This window comes from Lepidochelys olivacea (genome assembly GCF_965140295.1).
Source record: "Lepidochelys olivacea isolate rLepOli2 genome assembly, chromosome: 16".
Lineage (NCBI taxonomy): Eukaryota > Metazoa > Chordata > Testudines > Cheloniidae > Lepidochelys > Lepidochelys olivacea.
The window spans coordinates 9,637,134-9,663,495 of NC_140426.1; the positions used below are offsets into that span (position 1 = coordinate 9,637,134).

A 26,362-nucleotide genomic window follows, 5' to 3' on the forward strand; every position below is an offset into this window, starting at 1 on the left:
GTGGGCAAAATTTCTTGTGTAAACTCAAAGTGGGTAACGTATAGACCTATTCTTTTATTGTAATTGATTTTAATTTTTGCCAGTTTTACTTAGATTAAAAAAGACCTCCCCTGCTCATTTAATAGTTTTGTACATTTTAATCAAATGTTAAAAGGTCTTTTGGTTTCACAGTAAATGCCACGTTCAATTTTCCAATAACCCTTATGAAGGTTGGGGATGGGGAAACCCACACAAAACACAACCTACAAATTTTAACACAATTTTTTGAAATTTTGTAGTGTGGAAAAAGTAACTCCTGGAGCATTCACTTTCACTGCACAACTTGTACGCCATGAACACTGCACGTTTTGCTCAGCTCTGTCTGTGGATATCTTCCACTGAGTCAAGAGGAATTTAATCTGTTCATCTGTTCATTTAGGAGTGTGTAATGCAGGGCGTTAGCATCAATAGCCTTTCATGTCTGGAATCCTGAGTCACAAGTTGAATGAATTTGGCCGCCTGAGCTTAGTTATTTACCACTTTTCAAGAATGGATTGAAAACTGTTCAAGAATAGCCCGCCACTGGAATTGTGGAGTGGGAAGAGTTATAGAACTAACCAGATGTGTACTGTAGGGACTCAGTGCAGGAACTATTGGCTGTACAGTGTTTTTGTGCGCTCACCAGTACGGATCTTTTCCATTAGAGATGGGCCAAAACCATAAAGAGCTTTTGCTTTTGTGAAACCACATCAGCCGAATTTTTTTAAACATAACCCAAAATAAAAACCAGGTTTAGCTTTCGTCTGGGGCCTGTTTTATGCAAATCCACATGGTTCAGGTTCAGATCATTTCAATTTTAGCCAATTTAATTTTCACATGTGCTAAATTCATCTGAAACTTGTGCAGAAGACCAAGGCTAGTTGATTGGAAATGTAAATGTGTTGTTCTGTGGCCTTTGAAATCAGCAGTGTTAATTTTCTTCTGCTCTGGAACGCAAAGAAACACTGGCTTTTTATTAAACAAATTCTTTATGTTCAAACTTACATTTGCCAGACTGGGTTGACTACTGCTAAACAGTGTCAGTAAATATTTATATGAATCAGAAATTTAATTCATATTGCTTGTCTTCATACCTCTTTTGCTCCTTGGAAACTAGTAACTGGTCACCGAAACTGAGAGTTTTGTGGGATTATTAGAGAATATTTGAAGAAAGTGAATTTGGAATTTCTGGATTGTGCTTGCACCAGAAACATGATACTAAGAATTACATTCAGAACAACAATACCGTATGTCTTGTGTGTCCAAGCAGAACTAACCAATCCCACTCAGAATTCCTTACACTGAATTATCACCACAAACTGCTCATGAACATGCTGTAAGCCGACAGCTATTTGCAGAAATGATTTGGCAACTAATACCACATAACAAATACTTTCAAAAAGTGTTTGCAGACAGTTCACAAGCTACATTTGCCAACTAAATTATTTAATAGTTAACGCTGGTTGAATTATTTGCTACAAGTTATTTATTCAAAGCATTTTGGTATTTTATCATGAAATAATTTTTCTTATCGTTCAAACAGTTCAAATAATATTTAATGAGTAATTTATTTGACAAGTTCTATTCCCTATCAGTCATAGAATAGATTAGTCACATCTACATTTTACAGTTATTCATCCAGCTATAAAAATATTTGCTTGGGGCTAATATTTACATAGACAACTGGTTATTATATTTGCCATTTTTACTGGCAATATCACAGAATTCAGTCACATGGTTTAAACTCTTGCAACATGGAAAAAGAATGGAACTGCAGGAAGTGGGTATTAGTAGAACTAGACATTTCAAACATCTGGTGTGCAAGTTAAAGAAACCCTTCCCTGACAGACACTGTATAAATCAGGTACCTGATCCAAAATTCTATGTGTTCCTGTGTAGATGCCGAGATACCTCTCTCTCTCTCCCCTCACCTCTTCCCCTGTTTTTCACCCCACCATTATAGGCTGTCTTTGACTGTGTGGTGAATTCCCTGAAGAACGTCCTCAATATCCTAATTGTTTACATGCTCTTCATGTTCATTTTCGCTGTCATTGCTGTACAACTCTTCAAAGGCAAATTCTTCTACTGTACGGATGAGTCCAAGGAGCTAGAAAAGGACTGCAGGTACTTGCAGGGTGACAGGGAATCCTGGAAGCCAGCTGTGGATTGCTTGCAGGAAGGAAATCTTGGATCCCTTCCGGAGTTCCCTTGATGGTGATAACTCTCCCAACTCCATGTGACTTAAAGTCGCATCATTCTGGGTTCAATTAATTCTAGTGTGGCTCCATTGAATAAGAGTGCTACTTTAACAGAGTTATACCAGACATTAATTTTACCCTTCGTTTTTAATAGTTTAAATGTCTAAGACCCCGATCCTGCAAAGTCAAACACTTAACTTTAAGTCTGAGTAGTTGCAGTGACTTGTTTCAAACTAATCATGTGCTTAAAGTAGAGCACAAGCGTAAGTGTTTGAAGGATCAAGGCCTGTGTGGCTAATTTAGCTAGCTGCCTTTCTGATTTTTAAAATGAATTTTTTTTTCTTGAAGCACTATTATTTGAACATTGTAGTTAATAAGTAAGAAGTTAAGAAGTTAAAATGCCATTGTTGGCACTAATATGATAGAAGACTCGTGTTTCCAGCCTGATTTGTCCTTTCCCGTTTAACAGTGGTTTTTATGTCGTTCCTATGCATCACAAGCCAGTATGCTCCTCCTTGCTTGCTTCTTTCTTTGATGATTGTCATCATCTGGGAATGTCTTCAGTAATGTCAGCAACAGCGCTTGGAACAGTGATATGTAGGTTACTCTAGCTTTATAGCAGCAGAGCAAATATATTATGAGGTCACATGTCAGCAGTATTTCTGGGGTTTGTATTTTCAGTTTCTCATTGGCTGAATAGTGGATTCGTCTTCAAACAGATATTTAGAACCCAGAGGATATTCTCCACTATATTGTGACAGTTTGCGATGGATCAGACTATTCCAAGCCTAAGTAATTGACAAAGTCCTCTTAATTGTAAGCATTGTCTTAGGGCTACGCTACAGTTAAGTCGATACAAGTTACGTTGCTTAGGGGTGTGAAAAAAACACCCCCACGGGAGACGTAACTTACATCGACTTAAAGTGGTGTCTACCACACGCTATGTGTGCGGGAGAGTGTTCTCCTGTCGACATCCCTTCTGCCTCTCGTTGAGATGGAGTAATTATGTTGATGGGAGAGTGCTCTCCCATCGACGTAGCACGTCTTCACCAGACGCGCTAAATCGACGCCACGGCATTAGTTCAGCAGCAGCCAATTTACCATCGTAGTGATGACAAGCCCTTAGTAATTTTCAACTGTGACTGGCAGGCCTAGGGATATGGTCCTCCCTTCCCATGCCCAAGGATGTGGATTCAAGTCTCTGCTGCACCTTGCGCAGAGATTAAAATTCTACGGCTCTTTTAGTTTTTAGTTAGATTATAAAATCTCGGGGCAAGAACCATCCTTTCTGTTCTGCGTTTGTAGCGTGCCTAGCACAAATGGGGCCTCGATCTGAGACTGGGGCTCCCACACGCTACTACAATACAAGTAATAACGATAATCGTCCTTAATAGATTGCTGCGGAGCCTGGTCACCTCACTTGTTTCAAACCTCTGCTCTTCTTTGTAGGGGTCAGTATCTGGATTATGAGAAGAGTGAGGTGGAGGCACAGCCCAGGCAGTGGAAAAAGTATGAGTTTCACTATGACAACGTGCTCTGGGCTCTGTTAACACTGTTCACGGTCTCCACAGGAGAAGGGTGGCCAACGTAAGTACGTGAAGTTTGTCGGGTTTATTGACCCCACTGAGATGCAGTGCTAACTCTTCGTAGCTGTCAGGGACGGATAAGCAATCGACGACTTGTGCAAAGTGGATGGGGAATTCGTTATCGGCCAGGAGTCTGGTTTTCCTCACACAAATGTTAAACGAATCAGCAGCATTGGGCAGGACTTGAGTGTATTTTTCTGCACATCCCTGTGAGGTTGCACAGTGGTGTTTCCTGGGCACTTTTTGATAAATAATTGTCTGCTCACTCCTTCAGATCTGCGCTGCTTTCTTTGATGTGAAATAGATTAAGAGGTTCACAAAAGCTGCTGACCTTGAGGTTGGGGGAGAAAGGAACATGGTGACCCATGAAGAAAGCATTCCAGACTTTTTGGCTCAAAACTATCGTTCCTGTTATGCTTACTACTTTATTTTGCTTGGCTTTAAAATGCAACCTGGAAGTCTCTTTCATGTGGCAGGCAACCCCCTTTCACCCATGCCCCACTTCCTAATAAAATAATGAATGAAAACCTCAGTGGCCCACTGGCCCACATATTCCCAGGGCAGCGTGCATCGCAGATTATTCACAGTCTTTCCACTGCTGCTGTTTCATCCATAGTGACACACAGAAGAAGAGAGGAAGGATTCAGACCCCAAAGTATCCCCTCTCCTTGCATTCAAAGAAAATTGATCATGGTAAATATGCTGCTGGGACACTAACAAATGATCCCTTATTCCAAAATGGAGCAAAAAGAAAGGGTGCCCCTAGCCCATAAGGGAAAATTCCTTCCCAGTTGCAAAGGTGGCAGTGAGTTTAATCCCATGCATGTAAGGCAGAATCTCCACAGGGAAGCCTCTGGTATCAAGTAAATCTAGAGCTATCACTGGTACTGTGCCCTGCACTTAATTTAATTGTTTTTCTTCTCTCTCTGCATTTGATTACAGTGTATTGAAGCATTCGGTGGATGCTACCTATGAGGAGCAGGGTCCCAGCCCTGGTTATCGAATGGAAATGTCCATCTTTTACGTGGTGTACTTTGTTGTCTTCCCCTTCTTCTTTGTGAATATATTTGTGGCGTTAATCATCATCACCTTCCAGGAGCAAGGCGATAAAGTCATGTCGGAGTGCAGTCTCGAAAAAAATGAGGTATCCAGGCATTACGAATTCAGCAACCCCTTGCACACTGGGAGTTGGCATTTTTTGGCTCAGACCACCTTGCTACAAATGAAATCCCACAGCTACCATCACCAGCACTAAGGGCTTTACAGCAGTTATTAACAGAGGGAGGCCCTAACCTTTGTGCGATCGATGACCACAGTGAGAGATGTGTTGAATATGAAATTGAAAGAATCAAGTTGCCGCCCCCTAACCCTTTGCATGGATGCGTGGCCCATGGAGACCACACATGTCTGAATAGGGCGCTACACCGTGACCTGAGCAGCTAAACAAAATTACATGTCTCTGTGGACCCCCCTCCCTATGACAGATGAGCATGGTGTTAAGTACTTGTGCTCTGTGTTTGCACAGGTCCTGACTTTTATTTCTCTTGGTGCGTGCTCCACCCCTGGTCCGCCCCGAAGCCCTGCTCCCCTCTGCCCCTTCCCCCGAGGCCTCATTCTCATTCTGCCTCTTCCGGCCCTCGGCCTTGAGGCCACCCGCCTGCCCACTGCTTGCTGCTCTCCGCCATCCCCCAAGTGCCTCCCGCCAGCCTCCAAACAGCCAATCGTTCTGTGCCCAGCTGTTATGTGATAAACATACTCAGTCCACCCTCCCCAAAATACCTCACCCGTGCTCTCAAAGATAACCTGTTTCATATGAACACATTGGCTACTGGATGACCCCCGCCGATTTTGATTTTTTTTTCCCCTTGTTCCTGTTTTGTAGAGGGCCTGCATAGACTTCGCCATAAGTGCCAGGCCACTGACCCGCTACATGCCTCAAAACAAGCAGTCTTTTCAGTACAAGATGTGGAAGTTTGTGGTGTCCCCTCCCTTTGAATATTTTATCATGGTCATGATTGCACTCAATACTATTGTGCTGATGATGAAGGTTAGTGAGCTGCTGTTAGTTCTTCCTGACTTCATGTGGGCTAGAAAATGTGGCATTTGCTATAGGAGCAACGTGCTTGAGACACTATAGTAAGATGGATGTGACAAGAGCTAGATTAGCTTCTGATGTTGCCTAGTCACTGGTTCGGCCGCAGTACTGTTGATTGGGCAGTCCTTACCAAAGAAGACAGGATTGCCTGGACGTGGACCATGGTAAGATGGAGCTCCCCAGACCATGATTTAGATACGAAGGCAGAAAGCTCAGACTACTTCTTCTTGCACTCCCCTATGCCTGTTTCTAGAGGAATTGGGACTCAATTCTCTAATAACGTGTTGTTCCCCACAAATCTCTCACTCCTAATTAAGGGTCAGATTCACTTCTCGTTTACACTGGTTGAAATCCAGAACAACTCAAGTCAACAGAGTTACTCAGATTTGCACCAGATGGAGAATCTTTGGGTCTGGGTGAGCTTCTCTCACCACAGCACCCAAAAGGGAGAGGCAGAGGTGTCTGTATGGCATGTATGATCTCCCGCAATCCCTGGCGTAAGTTGGAGCTGCCTCAGATGAGCCCAGTGGCTGTTACATTGCTGGAGATCACTTGGGTGCAGCAGCATTCGGGGCACACTCTAACCTTCTGACAGGTTTCAGAGTAACAGCCGTGTTAGTCTGTATTCGCAAAAAGAAAAGGAGGACTTGTGGCACCTTAGAGACTAACCAATTTATTTGAGCATGAGCTTTCGTGAGCTACAGCTCACTTCATCGGATGCATCCGATGAAGTGAGCTGTAGCTCACGAAAGCTCATGCTCAAATAAATCGGTTAGTCTCTAAGGTGCCACAAGTACTCCTTTTCTTCTAACCTTCTGAGCACTCCTCCAGGGTACCTGCTACTTGTGAGGAGGTCCTACACCAGCAGAAGATTCTCCAGTGCTAGGGGAATGTTCAGCTGCCCAATTCAGATATTGTCATGACCCCATTGTGACTTTGGAATGACACAAAGGATCTATAGCGTAGACTGGGATCCGGCCTTAAGTGAAGCAGAATCTGGCCCTAAATCAATCAAGAGTCCTACAGTCAGGCAAGTCAATTATGAACATTGTTTCATCAGCATAAAAAGCCTTCCTGTAACAGCCTATCTTCCCTCTTGGTTTAGTTCTATGGTGCTCCAGACGCATATGAAGAAATGTTGAAATGCCTGAATATTGTATTTACGTCTATGTTTTCAATGGAATGCGTTTTGAAGATCATTGCCTTTGGTGTACTGGTACGTTCCTTTCTCATTTACCCTCTGCTGCTTTCCCTTCGCATCAAACGTTCATGCTGTGAGATGACACAGAGATTAAAAAACAACCCCAAATTTAATTTAGGGATTTAAATTTTCCTATCTTGTGTTTTTATTTTGCAGAATTATTTCCGAGATGCCTGGAACGTCTTTGATTTCGTAACAGTATTGGGAAGTATTACTGATATTTTAGTAACCGAGATTGCGGTAAGTGCAATTTGCTAAAGTCACTTTGTTAACCCACAAAACTGTGCCCTGTCAAGGCCTCACGTCTCCTTCCCACCAACCTATTTCCTGGAGTTACCTCTGAGGCTCCTCATGAGATGATGTGCTTTGGGGGCCCATTCACATTAGCTGTTCTTTTCCCCAGGCTGAACACACTGTCTGGCTAAAGACTCCCATTACAAGGAGTTCTGATGAGAATGGCAATGTTAGTAGCAGTGCTAGGAAATGCTGTCTCTTTCTCACTTAATGAAAGGATCCCATCCTTGAGCCTTTTTTACCCCTTCATGGAAAAGTCCGATAGAATTTAATGGAGAGGAAACCCAAAGAGGGTTATTACGATTGTTTCTGTTTAGTAGTGTCCCACACTGTGCTAGGAGCTTCTCAGAGGAAATAAGGAAGTGTTATTTACTTCTTCTCATAACACAAGAACTAGGGGTCACCAAATGAAATTAATAGGCAGCAGGTTTAAAACAAACAAAAAGAAGTATTTCTTCACACAATGCATGGTCAACCTGTGGAACTCTTTGCCAGAGGATGTTGTGAAGGCCAAGACTATAACAGGGTTGAAAAAAGAGCTAGGTAAGTTCATGGAGGATAGGTTCATCAATGGCTATTAACCAGGATGGGCAGGGATAGCCTCTGTTTGCCAGAAGCTGGAAATGGGTAACAGGGAATGGATCACTTGATGATTACCTGTTCTGATCATTCCCTCTGGGGCACCTGGCATTGGTTGCTGTTGGAAGACAGGATACTGGGCTAGATGGACCTTTGGTCTGAACTGGTATGGCCGTTCTTATGTAAAGACGCTGTTCTCTGTCCCTTCGAGCTTTCAGTCTATGTTTTGTATTGGACAAAAAGAGTGAAGGTGACAAACCAGGAAGGAGCAGATGGGGAGGAAGGAGGAGGGTTAGAACAGTAGCATTGTCTGCAACCTTAGTTTAGCCATGTTGGGGTCATTGTTCATTTTTTAAAATCTACATAAAAGGTTTCGATAGAAATTAGTATTAAAATAATGTAATAGAGAATGAGATAATTTCTGTAGAACTTACCAACTGAGCTGTACAATGTAAGACAATTACATCACTGCTAAGGAATTTTTTAGGATAGTTTAAAAATTTCCAACTTTCTATTAAATTCTATAGGACGTTTTCATAAGGGCAAGGAAGAACAATGACCCCATACCGAGAACCTGGTTTTGAACCCTGTTTATGAACTATTCTTATCTTAGCTGCTTGTCTTCATCCCATTCTGATGTTGTTTTAGCTGTGCATATTGAAAACGTACATCACTGTAACTTTTCCTTGTACATCTCCTAGGGCTTATCTACATGGCAAGTTACTACCCGGCAAGCCAGGCTGTGAATCTACAGCACACCTGCTAGTGTAACATCCCCTGTGCACACTGTCCAGCTCACTGAATGTCCTGGTTTCTACTTGTCGTATGTCAAACCACACTCTGCGACTTTCAGTAGTTTGTAGCAGTCTCCACTCAGGATGTTACTGCGTGGGAAACTGGTGCACTGTATATGCACACCCTGGCTTGCCGCACGTAATTTGCCCTGTAAACTAGCCCTTAGAGACTTGTTTTCAAATATTTCTGTGTGTACTGAGAGCCCAGACCTTTCTCCCTTACTTTAAGAAGTCCCGTCCCAGGGACTCATTTACAGAATTGAGCCAATTGTGCCTTTGTTACCGATGCATGGTGCAAAGCTGCAATATCCCAGGACAGTGTATCCATTGCACAGACCCTGTGGAAGCAGCTGTGCTTTCACATAACTGGCTGGTGTGGGGGTGGTGATTCGTTTGGGGAGGAAAAGTTTACCCCATTGTCAGTCTTCTTTCTTCTCCCTCCCACAATTTTGGGGTAGTTTGCACTCCAGCCATTGCTAGGATGGAGCACTATCTGTTGTCAGGAGAGTGCAGAGATGGAAATTTTGCCTGGCTCTGCAGGAAAAGTGCTGGGGGGAAAGCTCAATGCTCCCACCTTTCTTCTCCTGTATCGCCATGGAGAGGCCAGCCACAGTCTGACCCTCAGCAGGCAATGAGATGGAATATAGAGCTTCCTGTAATCATAACATAGATGGGTAAATACGCATGCAGCTCTCCGCACAAATACTACATTTCACACTCAAATTGTAACAGATTTATCTAGAGCTTGTCTATGAGAACGTTTAGTTCATGGCAAGCTGAGGTGTGGATCCTACCCCACACTAGCCTGCCACAAGCTAACTGTCCACTTGGACCCTGCTGACACGCATTAACAGTTCATTAGTGCGCTTTGATCTAGTTCTGTTTGCAACAGGATGAGATCAATGCACAATACCGAACTGTTAATGCACGTCAGCAGGGTTCATGCTGACAGTCCACGGCAGGCTAGTGCGGGGTAGATACACCCGCCAGCTTGCTGCGAGCTAAATATTCATGTAGACAAGCCCTTAGTAATTCTGAAAATACAATGTGCTAGGAATGACCAATGATTTAATATGCATGCCTGCATTAGTCTTTCACTGTACTGTATTTTTTCAAGTTTAACGATGAAGTATGGAGGGCAAAATACTTGGATGGTTTAAAGGATGGTGTAAGTTACATCAGAAGATGGTCATATACAAAAAAGCCAAACTTTCAAGCACCCATAACACTTTTCATTGATGCTCCCAAGTTGCATTTTAGAGGCTCCTGGTATAAGAGTAACTAAATGTACCTAGCTCCCCCTCAGAGAGGGGTGTCTGAACATTTCCAGCTACACTGGTTCTGCAGCTTCCCTTGGCTGCAAGTTGTGTTGCAAAACTGCTCTTAAAAATGTTTCCCTAACGTTTAACCTAAACTCCCCCGTTTCAGCTCCAGCCCATTACCCCTTGTTCCGTATCCATTGACTAATGAACCTATTTTAATCCCTTCTCTCTTTTAATCATGCCTTTATAAGTGTTTGTCTACAGTTGTCTTGTCTCCCTTTTACTCTTCTTTTCTCTCAACTGAATATGCTCGCTTGTCTCAACCTTGTCCTCAGTGGGTTTCTGTCATCTTGGTTGCTGTCCTCTGAACTCTCTCCAGTTTGTCGCTGCCTGTAGTAACCTATTCATCGTTATGGAACAGCTTTGTAGCCTCTGGTGAACAATCCTTTAAGCAAAGCACATCTTTTTGTAAACTTCAGACAGGATCAGGGGGCTAATGGTTCTGAGGCACCACACAAAGCTGGCTGAAGAGACGTTAGAAAGCAGTTTAACTCACTTAAGGGTGACATTGGCATGCAGATCTCATGAAATCATTGCTTAATGACACTTTTTTTTTTTTTTTTGAAATGGCGTTCCATAAATGACATCTAGAACGGGACAGTAACAGCAATAAATAATTCTAGTTTTCAGTGTGTCATTCACAAACAGAACCGTGCTTTTGTAGTTTCATCCTGCTGTGTGCAATCTGGGCAACCTCGGCTGCATTAGAACGTTTCCTCCTTCTCCACCAGCAAAGAAGCCTGTGATACCCAGGGTGGAACCCAAGAGGAGGGATTCAGCCCCCTGCTATGGCCCCATTTCACAAACCCAGGCATGGGGGGGGGGGCAAGGCTGTCGCACATAGCACTATACCCATTCTGACCTCCCCTGGTACAGACCCAGGTAGCTGTAACTTAGAACAGGCCCTAGGGCTGCCTGCATTACACCAAGGGCTGTTTTGGCCCCTGCAACATCCCAAAATCTGGAGGGCATGTGGAGCATGCCTTTGTACCGCTCCTTCCTGGCTGCCCCAGCTGAACTCCATCTCCTGGAAGTGCAGTACAGAAATTGATCCAAGCTCTCTTTCCTTTTACACTTCTAAGCGAACATTGAAATCAGCGGAAGTTAGGTCAGGATCATTGAGGATCTGGGCCTAAGCAGCTTTGTCCCTTTAAATTTCAATGGGTCCTGGGCTCCTAATCACTGAGCTTCTTTTGAAAATGTTACCAAGTTAAAAATGGTGTAAAGAACAAGGAGAGTGAGGGAATTTTGCCCTGCTTTAGCGAGAGCACTGCCGGGCAGACACCAATAACTCCACCTAGGAGCTGGAACAAATCTTAAGAGGGGCGCAGGCAGTGGGGTGCCTCATTTGAAATTTGAGGCGCATACTTCAGGACGTATCTCTTCAGTTGTGTTTAATCTTTCTCCAGGCCCAAGGCCTTTCCTGCCTCTTGTGCTCTTGCATGTAAAGGAGTGTGGGTGGCAAAGGGACTACTTTGACTCAGCATAGAAGAATGCAGCTAGTGCTTAGCCTGACGTGAAGTCACACGTCATCTCTATTCATGCATAGTCTGGAATACAGCAACCCTTGTGCATGATGCATGCACTTCTAGGATCAAGGCTGTGGTGTTATACAAACTGCAGGAGCCAGAGAAAGGAAAGGGACTTTGTTCTCAGGCCATTTTCCAAAGATCTATATCCAAATTTCCTTATTGGATGAAATGCCCCTTTTGTTGTTAGCCTGGCCTTCCTCTGGGCAAGACTCTCAGCAGGATGTAAGCAACAGTATGGACATTTGTGTGGCACCACTAGTTAACGCCTGCATGGGTGCTCAGCCCTAACTAGTTATCAGCTTGAAGTTACATATTGTTATTTTAACATGGGCACAAAGAAGTCCAGATGCAGGGGTCAGCACCACCATGTTGCGTGAAGGACACTTGACACAATTACCGTAATTAGTGACTGATACTGGGGGCCGTTATGTCATTCAGTCATTCCATTTTTTGAAAAATTACGACAGACCTCAACATTTTTACCACGGACGCTTGTGTCTGTGTACGGACAGTTGTTGCTGACCCCTGCCCAGATGACATCCTGGCCATCCTCAACTCAGCACAATTTCTGTTCATGGGTCCCTACGATGGAAAGTGAATTCCTTCCCACTCTCCATAGGGGAAGGACTCCTCTGTGGGACCAACCCTGAGATCACTGGCAAACTGTGACTAGAGATGGGCAAGAGATAGATCTGGATTGCAAATAGGTGCGATGATTCCAGTTTCCTGCTTGGCCAATCTCCCTCAACTTTCCAACTGTAAACACTCTCCAAGCCAACTAAACCAGCTAACCTGGCTAGCCTTGCTGCATCAGCACTTTTGTACCACTGAAGAGTAAAGATAAAAGGAAAAGAAATGTGTTGATTAACTGCTTTTTTTTAATTTCTTAGTCACGTTGTATGTAATTTACTTTGTGAATGCAGTGGATTTTTTTTTTTATTTCCTTAGGCAAAAACACACATGTCAGTTTTCCCCTGGTTTAATAACCTAAGTAAATTAGGTGGAGTTAAAGACAAGTCAGTCCTTCTGAATGCAGTAAGCCTGCAGGAGGTGCTGTGAGCATATGTGAAACTGACATCTATTTCTCTGCCTGGAAATACAAAAAAACAAAATAAAAAGTGTTTGTGAACCGTTTCCTAATTTGCATTACAAAATGAAATGCAAATAACTGCCACACTGTCTGTGTTACCTTTAGGGTTTCAAAATCTGTTTTGATGTGAAGCATTTCTTTAATTTGTATAATTACCATTAAAAAAAGGGGAAAAAAACAAAATCCAATAATTTTTTTCTAGTGAAATTTTCAGAGCTTCTGGTTTTGCTTGTCCTGATTACTCATTTTCTCTTTTTTGTTTTCTGTTTTTGTTCTTTATTTTCTGTACCTACCTGCTGAATCACGCCATCCAATCAACATACAATGCGAAAACCATGTCTCCGTCTGTATGTTGTGTACCTGCTGCTCAAAAAATAATTTGTAAATAATCTTGCAAATATTCATCCATGAAAACATCACATATAGGACACGGTTGGTTTCATTGAATTTAAACAATTATTTAATTCTCTGCTTTTATTTTCTCTTGTTTTATTATTTTTATTTTTAATTCTATTTCATTTTGATGAGATTTCCGATTGCACTAGTGGAAAGCCTCACTGTTTGTCTGCAGCGTGCCTCACAACTGGCTTCTCTTGTGCATCTTCTTCCCCTCGGCTAATTGGTGACATGAGGCACATAAAGTTACCAATAGCCCATTTTTTGCTGTTTGTTGTTTCACTTGATAATGATAAAGGGGAAACTGACACTTGCTTTATTTTCATGGAGGACTGAATTAGAGTTGGAAGGATACCAGCTTTCATATGACCTGGGGTAGGGAAGATTGTTTGGCTTGGGAAATCTTTATTTTGCAGGTGATAGAATCAAATTTAAGGTTCTAAGCAACCACTATTTTATACTGAGATTTGTTGGACTTTGTGAAAAAGGAAGTGGTCCATTTAAAAGGACAATGCCGGGTGTTTTAAACCCACTGGTTAACTCTTATTGAAAGGCAAAGATTTTTAGTGATGCTGATCTAGAATTAATTTCACTGAAGTAAAAAGAGATTAGTGAAAACATTGACTTTATTTGGCTTTGAACGTCCACTGCAAAGCCAACATGCTACCATTTTGCCACCCCATGAGATCTAGGAGACAGTAACTAGCAACAAAAGCGAACCGCTCTAAACAAAATAAATGAGGCTGCGGTTGTAAGGAGTTAGGAATCCAAATCCCATTGAAACTCAATCAGCGTTAGGTGCCTAACTCCCATCGGCTCATAGGAAATCCAAGCATAGACCGTTTTATTTGCCCAAGATGAGCAAATGCAAAAAGAAAGCCATTTAGATTGTGAAAAATACATTTTAAAAACTATTCCATGTTTAATAATCCCGGGGTGGTATTAGTAACACAGATAAGGAAATGGGTTTTATTAAAAATACATGCATTTTATCTGTCAGCCTCCCTTTCAGCTGTGTTAGTTTTCCATCTGGATTTTCTGTTGCATGGTTGCGGTTTTCTCCAGAGATTAAATTAGCTTTGACCTCCATTGCAGAGTGCAAACACACACATTCAATAACCATTTAATGCAGGGTCATGGGAGGAAGTTGTCTTCCGGGAAGCAATAGAGAAGCAAAAGCAATGTAAAGTTCAAATGATGCCTTTCTAGACTTTTCTTGGTGAAATCTGAAAGGCGCGTTCTTGATGTGCTTTACAGTAACTTGAATTATTACAGCGGTAATGGTATAAGGCCATGATTGCACTACCCAATTTGTGTGTGCAAAAGCAGGCTATGAATGTACAACAAGCAAGTGCACAATTTATTCCCGTGCAATTTGCTCACCCATGTTTGAAAATGTGGGCTTTGGTACTACCCGTGGTGCAGCTTAGTGGTTTAGATCCTGACCCTCCATGGGCTGAACCTGCCATGCTGGTGGAATCCCCTTGACTTCACTTTCTAGGATCAGGGCCACAAGAAACAACATGACTGAAATGACAGAACCCCCTCTACGCATACATAGGGTGAAATCCTGGCCCTGTTGACTTCAGTGAGAGTTCTCCATTGACTTCAACGAAGCAAAGACTTCACCCAAGATATGGTCATTTCCCCTTAATATTAATAGAGTCACGTGCATTTTGGCAGATCATACCCTTCTCTCTGCACATTTCAGACTGTTCACACACTTAAAGATAGTTTTGTTGCTTCTCATTCTTAGTGATGTAGTTGAAATGTTAGTTCCCAACTCTCACCCCTAAAGTGTAGTAAAGGCTCCCCGAGATATCCCAATCACAGCACTGAAGACCCAAAGGCTGACCTCTGTCCTCAAGGCCAAATTCCTGCCACATGTGGCGCATGGCTTTGGAAAAAACGTTAATCTGAAGGAAGACTGATCGCGTTTCTGCCGTGAAGCGGCAGCAGCATGGGCCGTACAAGCCCATCTGGAATCCAGGCAACATACTCAGGTTGCTGGTCCATGCCACGATCAGAGTCATTGCATCTTCACTGCTGTATTTATCCATGGTAGGCTAAAGTCAGTGCAGGTATGCCTACCCGAGCTGCAGCCACACCTCAAACGGTGGAGTAGACATACCCTAAAGCTACAGTCCATTTGTTTTCTGTTATATCTCTGGGCCAAATTCAGTTTTGACAGTGTTGGCATAAGTTAGCTGAAAGAAAAAAGCAGGCATCTGCAGCCCACTCATGTCATTTTCACTGATTTCATCATTCTGTTAGATGTAACTAACATCGATATGATAGTCCGTGGGAACGAATTCAGTTGTGGCATAAGGCGTCACCACTGCCATTTCAAATAAAAGCTTCTGGAATTAACTTAGCCAGTAGTTTTGCTGCCAATACCCAGAGCAGAACAAAATACAGATTGCTTTTCTGCATCTTTACTGCCTCTGCTGACACTGCCAACAGCTTAGCTGTCTGCAAATGAAGCCAAGATGGTGCTGTAGATGCAGAAGGAGCAGATTTGGACAATAGCAGGATGCCATATTTGTGGTCACTTTTCTGCTTTTAAATATAGTAAATAGCTTTTACCCATTCCCATGATATAAAGTTAATACTTTAAAATAATGTCACTGTAGTCAGTCTTCAGCACCTGTGCAACAGAAAAAGGGGGGTAGCAAGAATGAAACAAATAATCCACAGGAATGACATTCATATGTCACATACAGTTAATTGGAAGGAAAATCAAGGCAAAAACAATTGAGCACAAGAAATATTGCAATGTGGAGTTTCCCCTTTAATTGCATGCAATTCTAATAACTGCTGAGGCACTCTTGCCAATGAGGGGCAGGTTTTCTACACAGTGTACTGGGGGGTAACACACATGCAATACCCCTTTGATTGTCATAGTTGCATGTGTAATGTTACCAACCAGTGAATAACATGGAGAACCATCCCTCAAAAGCTTTGTAACTGTTGATAAAGTAGGATTTTCCTGGGTTGCTAGTGATCCCCCTCTGGGCTGTTCATTTTATTACAATTTGTGAAATGGTGGCAGGTGTGTTGGAAAAGCAACTGTTGATCCTGGATCTGTTAAAAAAAAACAAACAAACAAACAGAAAGTTGTTAGCCCCCCAACTCCCAATGAATTTCAATGAGAGTTGGGTGCCTAACTCCCTGAGGCACACTTGAAGATCCGATCCTGGACCAGGTTCATGTTGTAGAGATCTTATTCCTTTTTCACCTGTACTTCCCCCAGCTAGCACTTCTTACCATTACACAGTTGTCCTGTGTTTTCCCGTAGAGTGAAAAATCGAGTTAGCTAATGCAATGCTGACCATGACTTTGATCAAGACAAATGGTAGGGGGGGAGGACTAGCTCTGTGGTTTGAGCAGTGGCCTGCTAAATCTAGGGTTGTGAGTTCAATCCTTGAGGGAGCCATTTAAGGATCTAGGGCAAAAATTGGGGGTTGGTTGGTTGGACTAGATGAGATCCCTTCCTACCCTGATATTCTATGATTAAATGTTAATCATATCAGCTTCCTGTGATGATGAGGAACTGGAGTCTTGACAAAACAAACTATAGCATTTTTACTACCAGGTAAATGCAGTAATAATCCTTAGGGGGTGAAATGCTGTATAAATGCATTTCTAATGTTTTATAAACTCAGGGCCTGATCCTGTTCACACTTACTGGATGTGCACAGAACTACTTATATGAGGAGCTAGTCATGTGTGTGTTTGTGTGTGCAGGATTTGGCCCAAATACCACACCATATTTACCTATTGTATCAATGGGAGTTAAGGGCCTGATTCTCCAAAGCCATGCACCTTATGTCATCAGATGGGGCCTGAGCCAATACCTGCTAATAAGGTGGAGTCCCCCTATTGACGTCATTGAGCTTTGGATCAGGCCTGCACAAGGTCAGTATGAAGTGTGCCTCAATTCCAGTGGTGATATTCACCCCCACTATGCACAGATGCAACTGACCACTCAAAAGCCTAGACCGTGTGTGTTTAGATTGAAGACTAGATTAAATCAGTGAAGTTCTGATATATTTACATTGCTGTAACCACAGTCAGAATCTGACTCCTGTCCACAGATGGCCTTTAATGCTGAGCTGAGCTCTGCTTGGTATTTTATGAAGGAACAGTAACCTACAGAAAAGTATAGTTTTAAGAAATAATCTTTAAATCCTCTCTGTTTTTCTAACCTTGAGCAGCCCAGGAGAATCCTTGCTTCTGTTTTGCCTGCCATGAGCTGCCTTCCGTTGTAGAGAGTGTTGTCCGCTCTTTCATTGAACATCTCTGTGCTTTTCTCTTTTCTCTTTATTTTAGGATTGAGTCTGACATACAGTATATGCCTAACTCTGAGCTGCTTGCATTTTAAACACAAAACAAGTGCATGTCTGAAACTGATTTCTTGAACCAGTTGATGGTATCGGTGGAATGCAGCGCTATTGGCCCAATTGCTGAGCTGGCATTTAAATAAGTTACTAGATAAAACAAACGCCTAAAAACTCAGCATGAGCTATGCACCCAAATTAACAAGAGCGTTCAGTCACTTTAATCTGAGCAGGTATCTTGTGGTAAAAGATGATGTGCGGTGGGGGGGATGGAACAAGGGGAAGACTATACTGACTCATCTTTAGCTACAAGGCCTCCTTATGATTGTGTCACCCCCTCCATCGCTTAATACTAGGTGAGATTTTATGTAGTTAATCTAGTCAAATTAATTCTTGTGGTTAAAGTTTCACATTCATGAGATTTGGGATCAGTGCAGGCAGGGGGACATTTTTTTTTAATCTACTTAGATTCCCCCCCGGCCCTCCTATTTTAACTTTTGCATGTTTTCTTTTGGAAAGACCCCCCTCTAGATTAGCTCGTTAGATGAGCTATTTTTTGTCAATAAAAGAAAAGGGAGGAGGAAAATCAACCAAAACAATCAAATGAAAATCAAAATCCCTGACATTTATTTGATCCACCTTAAAAGGGATATTTATGAATCATTAATAAGTCAGCAGGCTCCTACGGGCAACCCCTGCTGTTGAACATTCAGTCTTCTCTCAATTCACTCTAGTCTACAAATGATCTCGCTTCTAAAGATAATGATCATGTCCCAGCAATGCTTGTCAGCAAGGATCCTGTCCTATCACCTGTTGTGTAAATATTTCTAAAAGGAGGGCACTTTAAAGTGGATTGGCTGATCTCTTCCTTTGTCATGGAAGAGGCTAATGGTAGCTCCTGGTATAGACTCTCTTGGCTTACATTGGATTCACTCTAATAGAAATAAAATGAGCCCACCCAAGACTTCAAAACAATCCCTCTCAATAGCAAATAATAATAATGCACCATCACCTTTCCTTAACTGTTTGGGAAAACCTGCTTTGCATAAAGAAAACAAGAATTCAAAGAAAAGTGTGTAAGGGCAATTTTCTTTTTATTATTTACCCAATAGCTGAGGGAGGGGCTTTTGTAGAGAGGGGTTTTCTCAGACTTACTGCATGTGGAGTGATCTGCACTGACGAATGTTTCTTTTGGAAGGTTTTCTGGTGGCCGATTTGCTGCTTAGATCGTGAAGCCGGTAATTTTAATTTCTTTTTTGCGGGCTGTGGTTTCTAGTCGCGTTAATTTCTGAAGGACACAAAACCTTTACTTTCCACAGGACAACTTCATCAACCTCAGCTTCCTGAGGCTCTTCAGGGCAGCCAGACTCATCAAACTTCTTCGCCAGGGTTACACCATCCGCATTCTGCTCTGGACATTTGTACAGTCTTTTAAGGTGAGTGGCAGCCAAGCTCGAGAGCAGAGCAGGATCAGTTAATGCTTTGCACTTCTGTAGCATCTTCCAGCTGAGGACATCAAATACTAAAGAACTAAGCTTTTCAGCATCCCTAGAAGGCAATTCTTTGATAACCTTTCTGTAAAACGGGTAATTAACTTGACGAAGGTCCTCCTTGGTCTGATTTTCAGAAGCACTAAGTATCCCTAACATCCGTTGACAACATTGGATCCTGCTGGAAACCTTCAACACCTTGGAAAATCAGCCCCAAAGCGAGTCAGTTGCAGACACAGAAATAGAGCACAGGAGTGCAACGTTCCAGTCTTCTGCTCTGTCTGCTGCAAAACCTCTTCTAGAATTTAACAGCGGCAAAAAGAGTAGGGTCCTACAAAAATGTAGTAGGGCTTTCCAAAAACCTATAGAATGTAGAGAATGAGTGGGGCTTGTTTTGATTTTAATTCTGTAGAAGGGCTCTAATTAAATTCTGTGGACTAGGAAGGCTATCATTTTCTCCTAAATTCTATAGGGATGCCTCAGTGTAGTCACCAGGCCATCTGCAATCATAATATTTTGCATATATTATTACTGATTGTTTCTATTGTGGTAGAGGCCCCAGCCTCATGGTGCTAGGTGCTGTACAAACACATAAGTAAAAGATGCCCCAAAGAGCTTACATTCTCCTGTTAGCCAAGGACTCAAAGTGCTTTACGAAGGAAGAAAGGTGTCATGATCCTCATTTTTATAGTCGGGAAAGTAAAGCACAAAGATGTCAAGAGATACAGGGAATCCGTGGCAGACCTATCCATTAGCCCATATCCACGTGCAGCTAACAGCATTTCCCCCCACCCTGACTTAGGTGCGTACACTGAGTTATAGCAGAGTGTGTGATGTACTGCTCTGTGTATCATCTGTCAGGCTTTCTACTGTGTATATAGCTTCCCTCTAGCTTGAGGTCTTACAGCTGACGCTTTAGATCGTTGCATGGAAGCTTGTGCTGCAGGAGCTGCCCTGAGAACAATAGTACAGGTTTATTTTGTCTAGGACCTTCCATGCAAACTGCCCCCCCCGCAAATGCCTTACAGAGTTAATCCACAAATAACTGCAAAAGGAAAATGAAGTCCAGAGGGAGCATGTTTTTAACTGCGGTTTGGAATGTGATGGAGTCAGCGAGGCAGGATGTTCCCGATAGCAGAAACTTCCTCCAAAAGTAGCAAGAGAGGGTGAAGGGCATTGCTAGAGGGTTAGGGGAAGTGGGAAAGGATTGTTGAGAGGACCTGAGAGCAGGAGAAGGGTTACGAGGCAGGCTGGAGCGAGCCCCCCCTCCCGCCCCCGTGGGATTTAAAAACAAGGAGAGCCATTTTAACTAGATTTGGAAATAAATGGGGAGGTGTCGGAGGATGGAGATGGGGATAGTGTCCTTACGTTTCGTGGTGCATGTGAGAAGGAAGGCAGCAGGGGGCTGTGCAGGCTGCAGCCTGGAGAGCTGGAACTTGAGTTCATTACAAGGAGATTGTATTTAAAGTCCTTTGAGAAACCGTGGGGCAGGCAAGCTGGCGTTTCAAATACACCTTCAACATTTCTGCTCTCACCGAAGTGTCAGGCCACGTAATTAAAGAGTCTATTGCGATGGCTGGTATGCTTTAAAATAAACACCCCATGGCGTTTGTTTGATAGCACTTTCCTTAAGGATTCAATCCATGGGCTGGGTGGGGGAGGGTTTTAGTCTATCATAGCTACAGCAGCCAGTTTAAAACTAACCAAGAACATCTCCCACCCTTGGACTGAGAATGTGCCTCCTCCGAAATCAACCGGTGCTCACAGAATGGTGGAAGGGACGGGCTTGTAGTTAAAATACAAGAGTGGGACTCAGGAGACACTGGGTCTGGATGGATCAACCTCTGCCACAGACAGAGCAAGTCACCTGGCCTGGTCTTGAGAGAGAGAGAGAGAGAGTTGCAGTTGCATGAGCCAAATACTCTGGCTGGACTTCTAAGAGAGCCGGATAGTTGCAAGATCACTAGTAACATCTGTAATGATACAGGACAAAGTCAGATGACCCGAAACATTTGGGGGGCAAGAGAGATGGCCATGTATGGAGAAGCTGCACTCTGCTTAATATACGACCCTATCCGAGACTGATTGATTTGACCTGGAAACCACAGTGTGTGTCCACTGCCTGCTGATAATATACTGCACTTCTGTAGCAACTTCCATCTGAGGGTCTCAATAAGCACTGCGGACATGAATGAACGTGTCCTCACAACTCCACCCTGAGGCAGATAAGGATTGTTACCCCCTTTGGCCCAAGTGGTTCACTGATTTTCGGGGTCTTGCTGGTTGTTTCCATTGGGAGGAGAAATCGACAATGGAGTCAAGTATATTCATTCGTATGATCCTGTTTACTTACAAGGAACGTACGAAGGCCTGTTTCCCTGAACACAGGAGGAATCAAACAGCAGGAGATAGGTTCTTTGCTTGCAGTTTCCAAGCCTCTTTCCAGCTGGCACTCAGCCCAAAAGGCCTCTCTCTCAGCTCTTTCCCAGGGTCATGCTACAAGTGCTTCCTTGGCAATCTGTCAGGCTCCCTTGCTCCCTTCTCTGTGCTTCTGAGGTGTTTCTCTTGCTCCTCTTTCTCTCTCTCACCCACGGCTGCAATCAAGTCAGTCTCCTACCTCTGCATTTGTTACCAGAATCCCAGGAAACTCCTTGGACTGCATGGCCCAGGACTGCATGTGGTCTGGCCTCGGGCGATGGTTTTCCCTTGTTTCAGCTCTCACTAAAGAAAGGGGCATTTAATTGTTCCCTCGTTTAGCCTGAATGGATCATCACGCCCCACAGCTCCAATGAGGTGGTCTGAGTGCCCAGCCCTCCAAATAACAATATTATTGTCCCCATTTTTTACGTGGCTGGAAACATAGGCACAGGGGAGTGAAGAGCCTGATCCTGAGCACCTACAGCTCCCCCTTATCAGCGTCTCTCTTCCCTCACACCATGCTGGTGCTAGCTGTCCTGTTGAGGGGATGCAGCTCCACCCATTTTCCTCCCCTCCCATCTGCTCCAGGGGGAGGAGTGAGCAGGGACATTGCACCTGCTCACCCACATGCAAAGTCCTGGTGGCCTGCACAGATTGGGTTCATACTAACTCTCAGAGGGGGCATCTAGGCCGGGTCATGGTCTAGCCCTTAATGATTTATCACTAAAACTTGGGAAACTTTTCTTTTTCCCTCCAGCATAACTTTCTGCCCAATTAAAACCAATGCTTGCTTCTTTGTAGATGTATTTTTCTCAGATTAAGTTTTTAAAATTTTTTTTTAGAAATAGCTATTTTATCATTGTGTAACTTTGCCTGAGAACTGCCAAGGTATGTCATTACTAAGCTAAAGTACGCACCATGCAGTCTGTTGTTGCTTCCTCTCTGGGTAGGTTCTGTCTACTCACAAGGATATGTATGCAATATAACACTGGGGGAAACTATAAAAAAATCCTAATGGTTTGTAATAAGGCAAGACCTGCTGCCAGCTGTGTATCTTCTGCAGGTCTCCTTTGTGCTGCAACCGCTCCAGTTTCTCTTGCTAGTGCTCTCACCGAAACCACACACAGTGTGAAGAAGCACCAGGCTAACCAATAATGAATAAAGACTGTTGGCTAATCTGTGGCCCTGCTTTGTTAATGCTGACTCCGTTGGTTTTTCTACAGGCCTTGCCTTATGTGTGTCTCCTCATTGCGATGCTCTTCTTCATCTATGCCATTATTGGCATGCAGGTAACATTTTGGCTTCAATATCTAAAAATCTAAGATTTGCCATGCTGACGCAGAGCATTAGACAAGCTATGGGCCTATTTCAGAGTGCTCACCAGGCTCCAGAATAGGAGAGGTGCAGAGAAGCCACCTTTGCTCCCACCCCAAGATCCTGTGCCAAACAGCACTCAGACGCACTGACAAATTGGGCCCTGGGTGTCCAAAATGAGTGTTTTTTCCATCTGGTATTCCTTGGGGATCCAATGCAGTTCTGGTGTTAAGTGGAAGTAACTCTGATTGAACTCAATGAAAGTTACACCTGCTTATGCTAAAGCTGAATTGGTTCCATCAGTTTTGGGGACAGCCAGCTTCATTTGCATCCAGGCCATCTTCTCTTCTGTTTGACATCTTTCCTGCTCCACCCCTGCCTCCACAGTATATGTGACATCCCTTTTGCACATCTGCTAAATGTCGACTCAATGCAAGTTACGTTACCACCCTCTCTAACATCTGCTTTATGCCCAGTTATGCCCACTGAGCCGCTCTCATACTTGGGACCAGAGATTCCCAGGGGAGCTTACACCAGGCTGCATTTGGTCCTGATTGCTTTTGTTTTCTTTTGCAGGTATTTGGAAACATTGCACTAGATGATGATACCTCAATTAATCGGCACAACAACTTCAGAACTTTCTTGCAAGCCCTGATGCTATTGTTCAGGTAAATAAAATTAAATCTACAAACTTGTAGGCTTTCCACATGAGTAATAAATAAGTTTCTGTTTTCATGTGCCAGTTTAATTGTTGAGGTTATTTGAGTTACATAAGTCCTCCAAGCACAGCAGTTGTAGTGAAGCATAACTCCCTCCATTTTCTGTTCCTCATGATTAGAGCTGTACACATCAGATGGAACTGTATCTAGCAGACTTTGCACACAGATTGCTGTTTCATTCCATGTGAGTTTATGCCACTAGGATTTTGCTGTTCTGAGAGATTCAACGTAATGGTTATTTTTGCATCATGAGCAACTTGAAAATTCATATTTCAAAACTGCTTGTGGTTCAAAATGAATCCATTTCCACTTGGGCTCCTTCGCATTGGAAAAGGAATCCATTTTTAAGTGAATTGTAGCAATATTTTCAACCGTCTGTTGCCTTTTTTGTGGTTCTAACAAAAGGAAAAAAAACCCTCAATATTTGGGAGCTTCACCTTTTATTGTGAGTCTTTCACTGATATTGGTGTGTGCTCTATGTTATGCACAAGAAATGGTTAGTTTTTGCATAAGGCTCCTGCTTCCTCAAGCCGCTAGCATCAATATCAGGGGCTCAGGCTTTGGTCAGCCAATGAAACTTGATTCTGATGATGTAACGCTTGTAACTGGATATTCTGCTAAGGATCTTGATTAATGGAGTGTGTGTACAGCCAGACAGACATGAAATTAGCTCACTCTGGTTTGCTCATGCAGTTTAAAATAATCTGGTTGAAATTAATCTCTTAATTTCTGGGAGACCAGTACTATATGTGAAAGAAAGCATAGAATCAAATGAAGTAAAAATCTTAAAATGAGCCAAACTGTACCATAGAATCTCTATGGATAGTAATTCCATGCTTGAATAATAATATAGCAGTAGGGATATATTACTGACCACCTGACCAGGATGGTGATAGTGACTCTGAAACGCTCAGGGAGATTAGAGAGGCTATTAGAATAAAAAACTCAATAATAATGGGGGATTTCAACTGTCCCCATGTTGACTGGGTACATGTCACCTCAGGACGGGATGCAGAGATAAAGTTTCTTGACACCTTAAATGACGGCTTCTTGGAGCAGCTAGTCCTGGAACCCACAAGAAGAGAGGCAGTTCTTGATTTAGTCCTAAATGGAGCACAGGATCAGGTCCAAGAGGTGAATATAGCTGGACCACTTGGTAATAGTGACCATAATACAATTAAAATTAACATCCCTGTGGCAGGGAAAACACCACAGTGGCCCAACACTGTAGCATTTAATTTCAGAAAGGGAAACTACACAAAAATGAGGACGTTAGTTAAACAGAAATTAAAAGGTACAGTGCCAAAAGTGAAATCCCTGCAAGCTGCATGGAAACTTTTTAAAGACACCATAATAGAGGCTCCATTTAAATGTATACCCCAAGTTAAAAAACATAGTAAGAGAACCAAAAAAGAGCCACCATGGCTAAACAACAAAGTAAAAGAATCAGTGAGAGGCAAAAAGGCATCCTTTAAGAAGTGGAAGTTAAATCCTAATGAGGAAAATAGAAAGGAACATAAACTCTGGCAAACGAAGTGTAAAAATATAACGAGGAAAGCCAAAAAAGAATTTGAAGAACAGCTAGCCAAAGACTCAAAAAGTAATAGCAAACATTCTTTTTAAGTACAACAGAAGCAGGAAGCCTGCTGAATAACCAGTGGGGCCACTGCATGATCAAGATGCTAAAGGAGCAGTCAAGGACAATAAGGGCATTGCAGAGAAACTAAATTAATTCTTTGCATCAATTTTCATTCTTGAGGATGTGAGGGAGAGCCCCAAACTTGAGCCATTCTTTTTAGGTGACAAATCTGAGGAACTGCCCCAGACTGAGGTGTCATTAAAGGAGATTTTGGAACAAATTTATAAACTAAACAATAATAAATCACCAGGACCAAATGGCATTCACCCAAGAGGTCTGAAGGAACTCAAATGTGAAATTGCAGGGCTGCTAACTGTAGTCTGTAACTTATCATTTAAATCATCTTCCATACCAAATGACTGGAGGATAGCTAATGTGACACCAATTTTTAAAAAGGGCTCCAGAGGTGACCCCGGTAAGCCTAACTTCAGTACCGGGAAAACTGGTTGAAACTTGTAAAGAACAAAATTGTCAGACATATAGATGAACATAATTTGTTGGGGAAGAGTCAACATGGTTTTTGTAAAGGGAAATCATGCCTCACCAATCTACTAGAATTCTCTGAGGGGGTCAACAAGCATGTGGACAAGGGGGATCCAGTGGTTATAGTGTATTTAGATTTTCAGAAAGCCTTCAACAAGGTTCCTCACCAAAGGCTATTAAGCAAAGTAAGCAGTCATGGGATAAGAAGGAAGGCCCTCTCATGGATTGGTGACTAGTTAAAAGATAGAAAAAAAAGGGTAGGAATAAATGGTCAGTTTTCAGAATGGAGAGAGGTAAATAGTGGAGTCCCCCAGGGGTCTGTACCGGGCCCAGTCCTATTCAACATATTCATAAATGAGCGGGGAAAAGAGGTAAACAGTGAGGTGGAAAAATTTGCAGATGATAAAAAAAACGTACTCATTATACTTAAGTCCCAGGCAGACTGTGAAGACGTACAAAAGGATTTCTCAGAACTGGGTGAATGGCAGATGAAATTCAATGTTAATAAATGCAAAGTAATGCACATTGGAAAACATAATCCCAACTATACATATAAAATGCTGGGGTCTAAATTAGCTGTTACCACTCAAGAAAGAGATCTTGGAGTCATTGTGAATAGTTCTCTGAAAACATCCACTCAATGTGCAGCGGCAGTCAAAAAAGCAAACAGAATGTTGGGAATCATTAAGAATGGGGTAGATAATAAGATAGAAAATATCACATTGCCTCTATATAAATCCATGGTACGCCCACATCTTGAATACTGCTTGCAAATGTGGTCGCCCCATCTCAAAAAGATATATTGGAATTGGAAAAGGTTCAGAAAAGGGCAACAAAAATGATTAGGAGTAAGG

At 42.7% G+C, this 26,362-nt stretch overlaps 1 protein-coding gene across 2 annotated transcripts in view; it reads left to right on the plus strand.

Moving 5' to 3' along the window:
• The window catches only part of CACNA1B (calcium voltage-gated channel subunit alpha1 B), a 471,028-nt gene that overhangs the window by 386,388 nt on the left and 58,278 nt on the right, over nt 1–26,362 (plus strand). For both annotated transcript variants that reach the window (XM_084649844.1, XM_084649843.1), the window contains 9 exons: nt 1,982–2,142; nt 3,666–3,803; nt 4,745–4,946; nt 5,685–5,849; nt 7,003–7,113; nt 7,255–7,338; nt 18,765–18,881; nt 22,577–22,642; nt 23,244–23,335. In XM_084649844.1, coding sequence (XP_084505970.1) covers nt 1,982–2,142; nt 3,666–3,803; nt 4,745–4,946; nt 5,685–5,849; nt 7,003–7,113; nt 7,255–7,338; nt 18,765–18,881; nt 22,577–22,642; nt 23,244–23,335 — 1,136 coding nt within the window. The remainder of the gene's footprint in view (nt 1–1,981; nt 2,143–3,665; nt 3,804–4,744; nt 4,947–5,684; nt 5,850–7,002; nt 7,114–7,254; nt 7,339–18,764; nt 18,882–22,576; nt 22,643–23,243; nt 23,336–26,362) is intronic.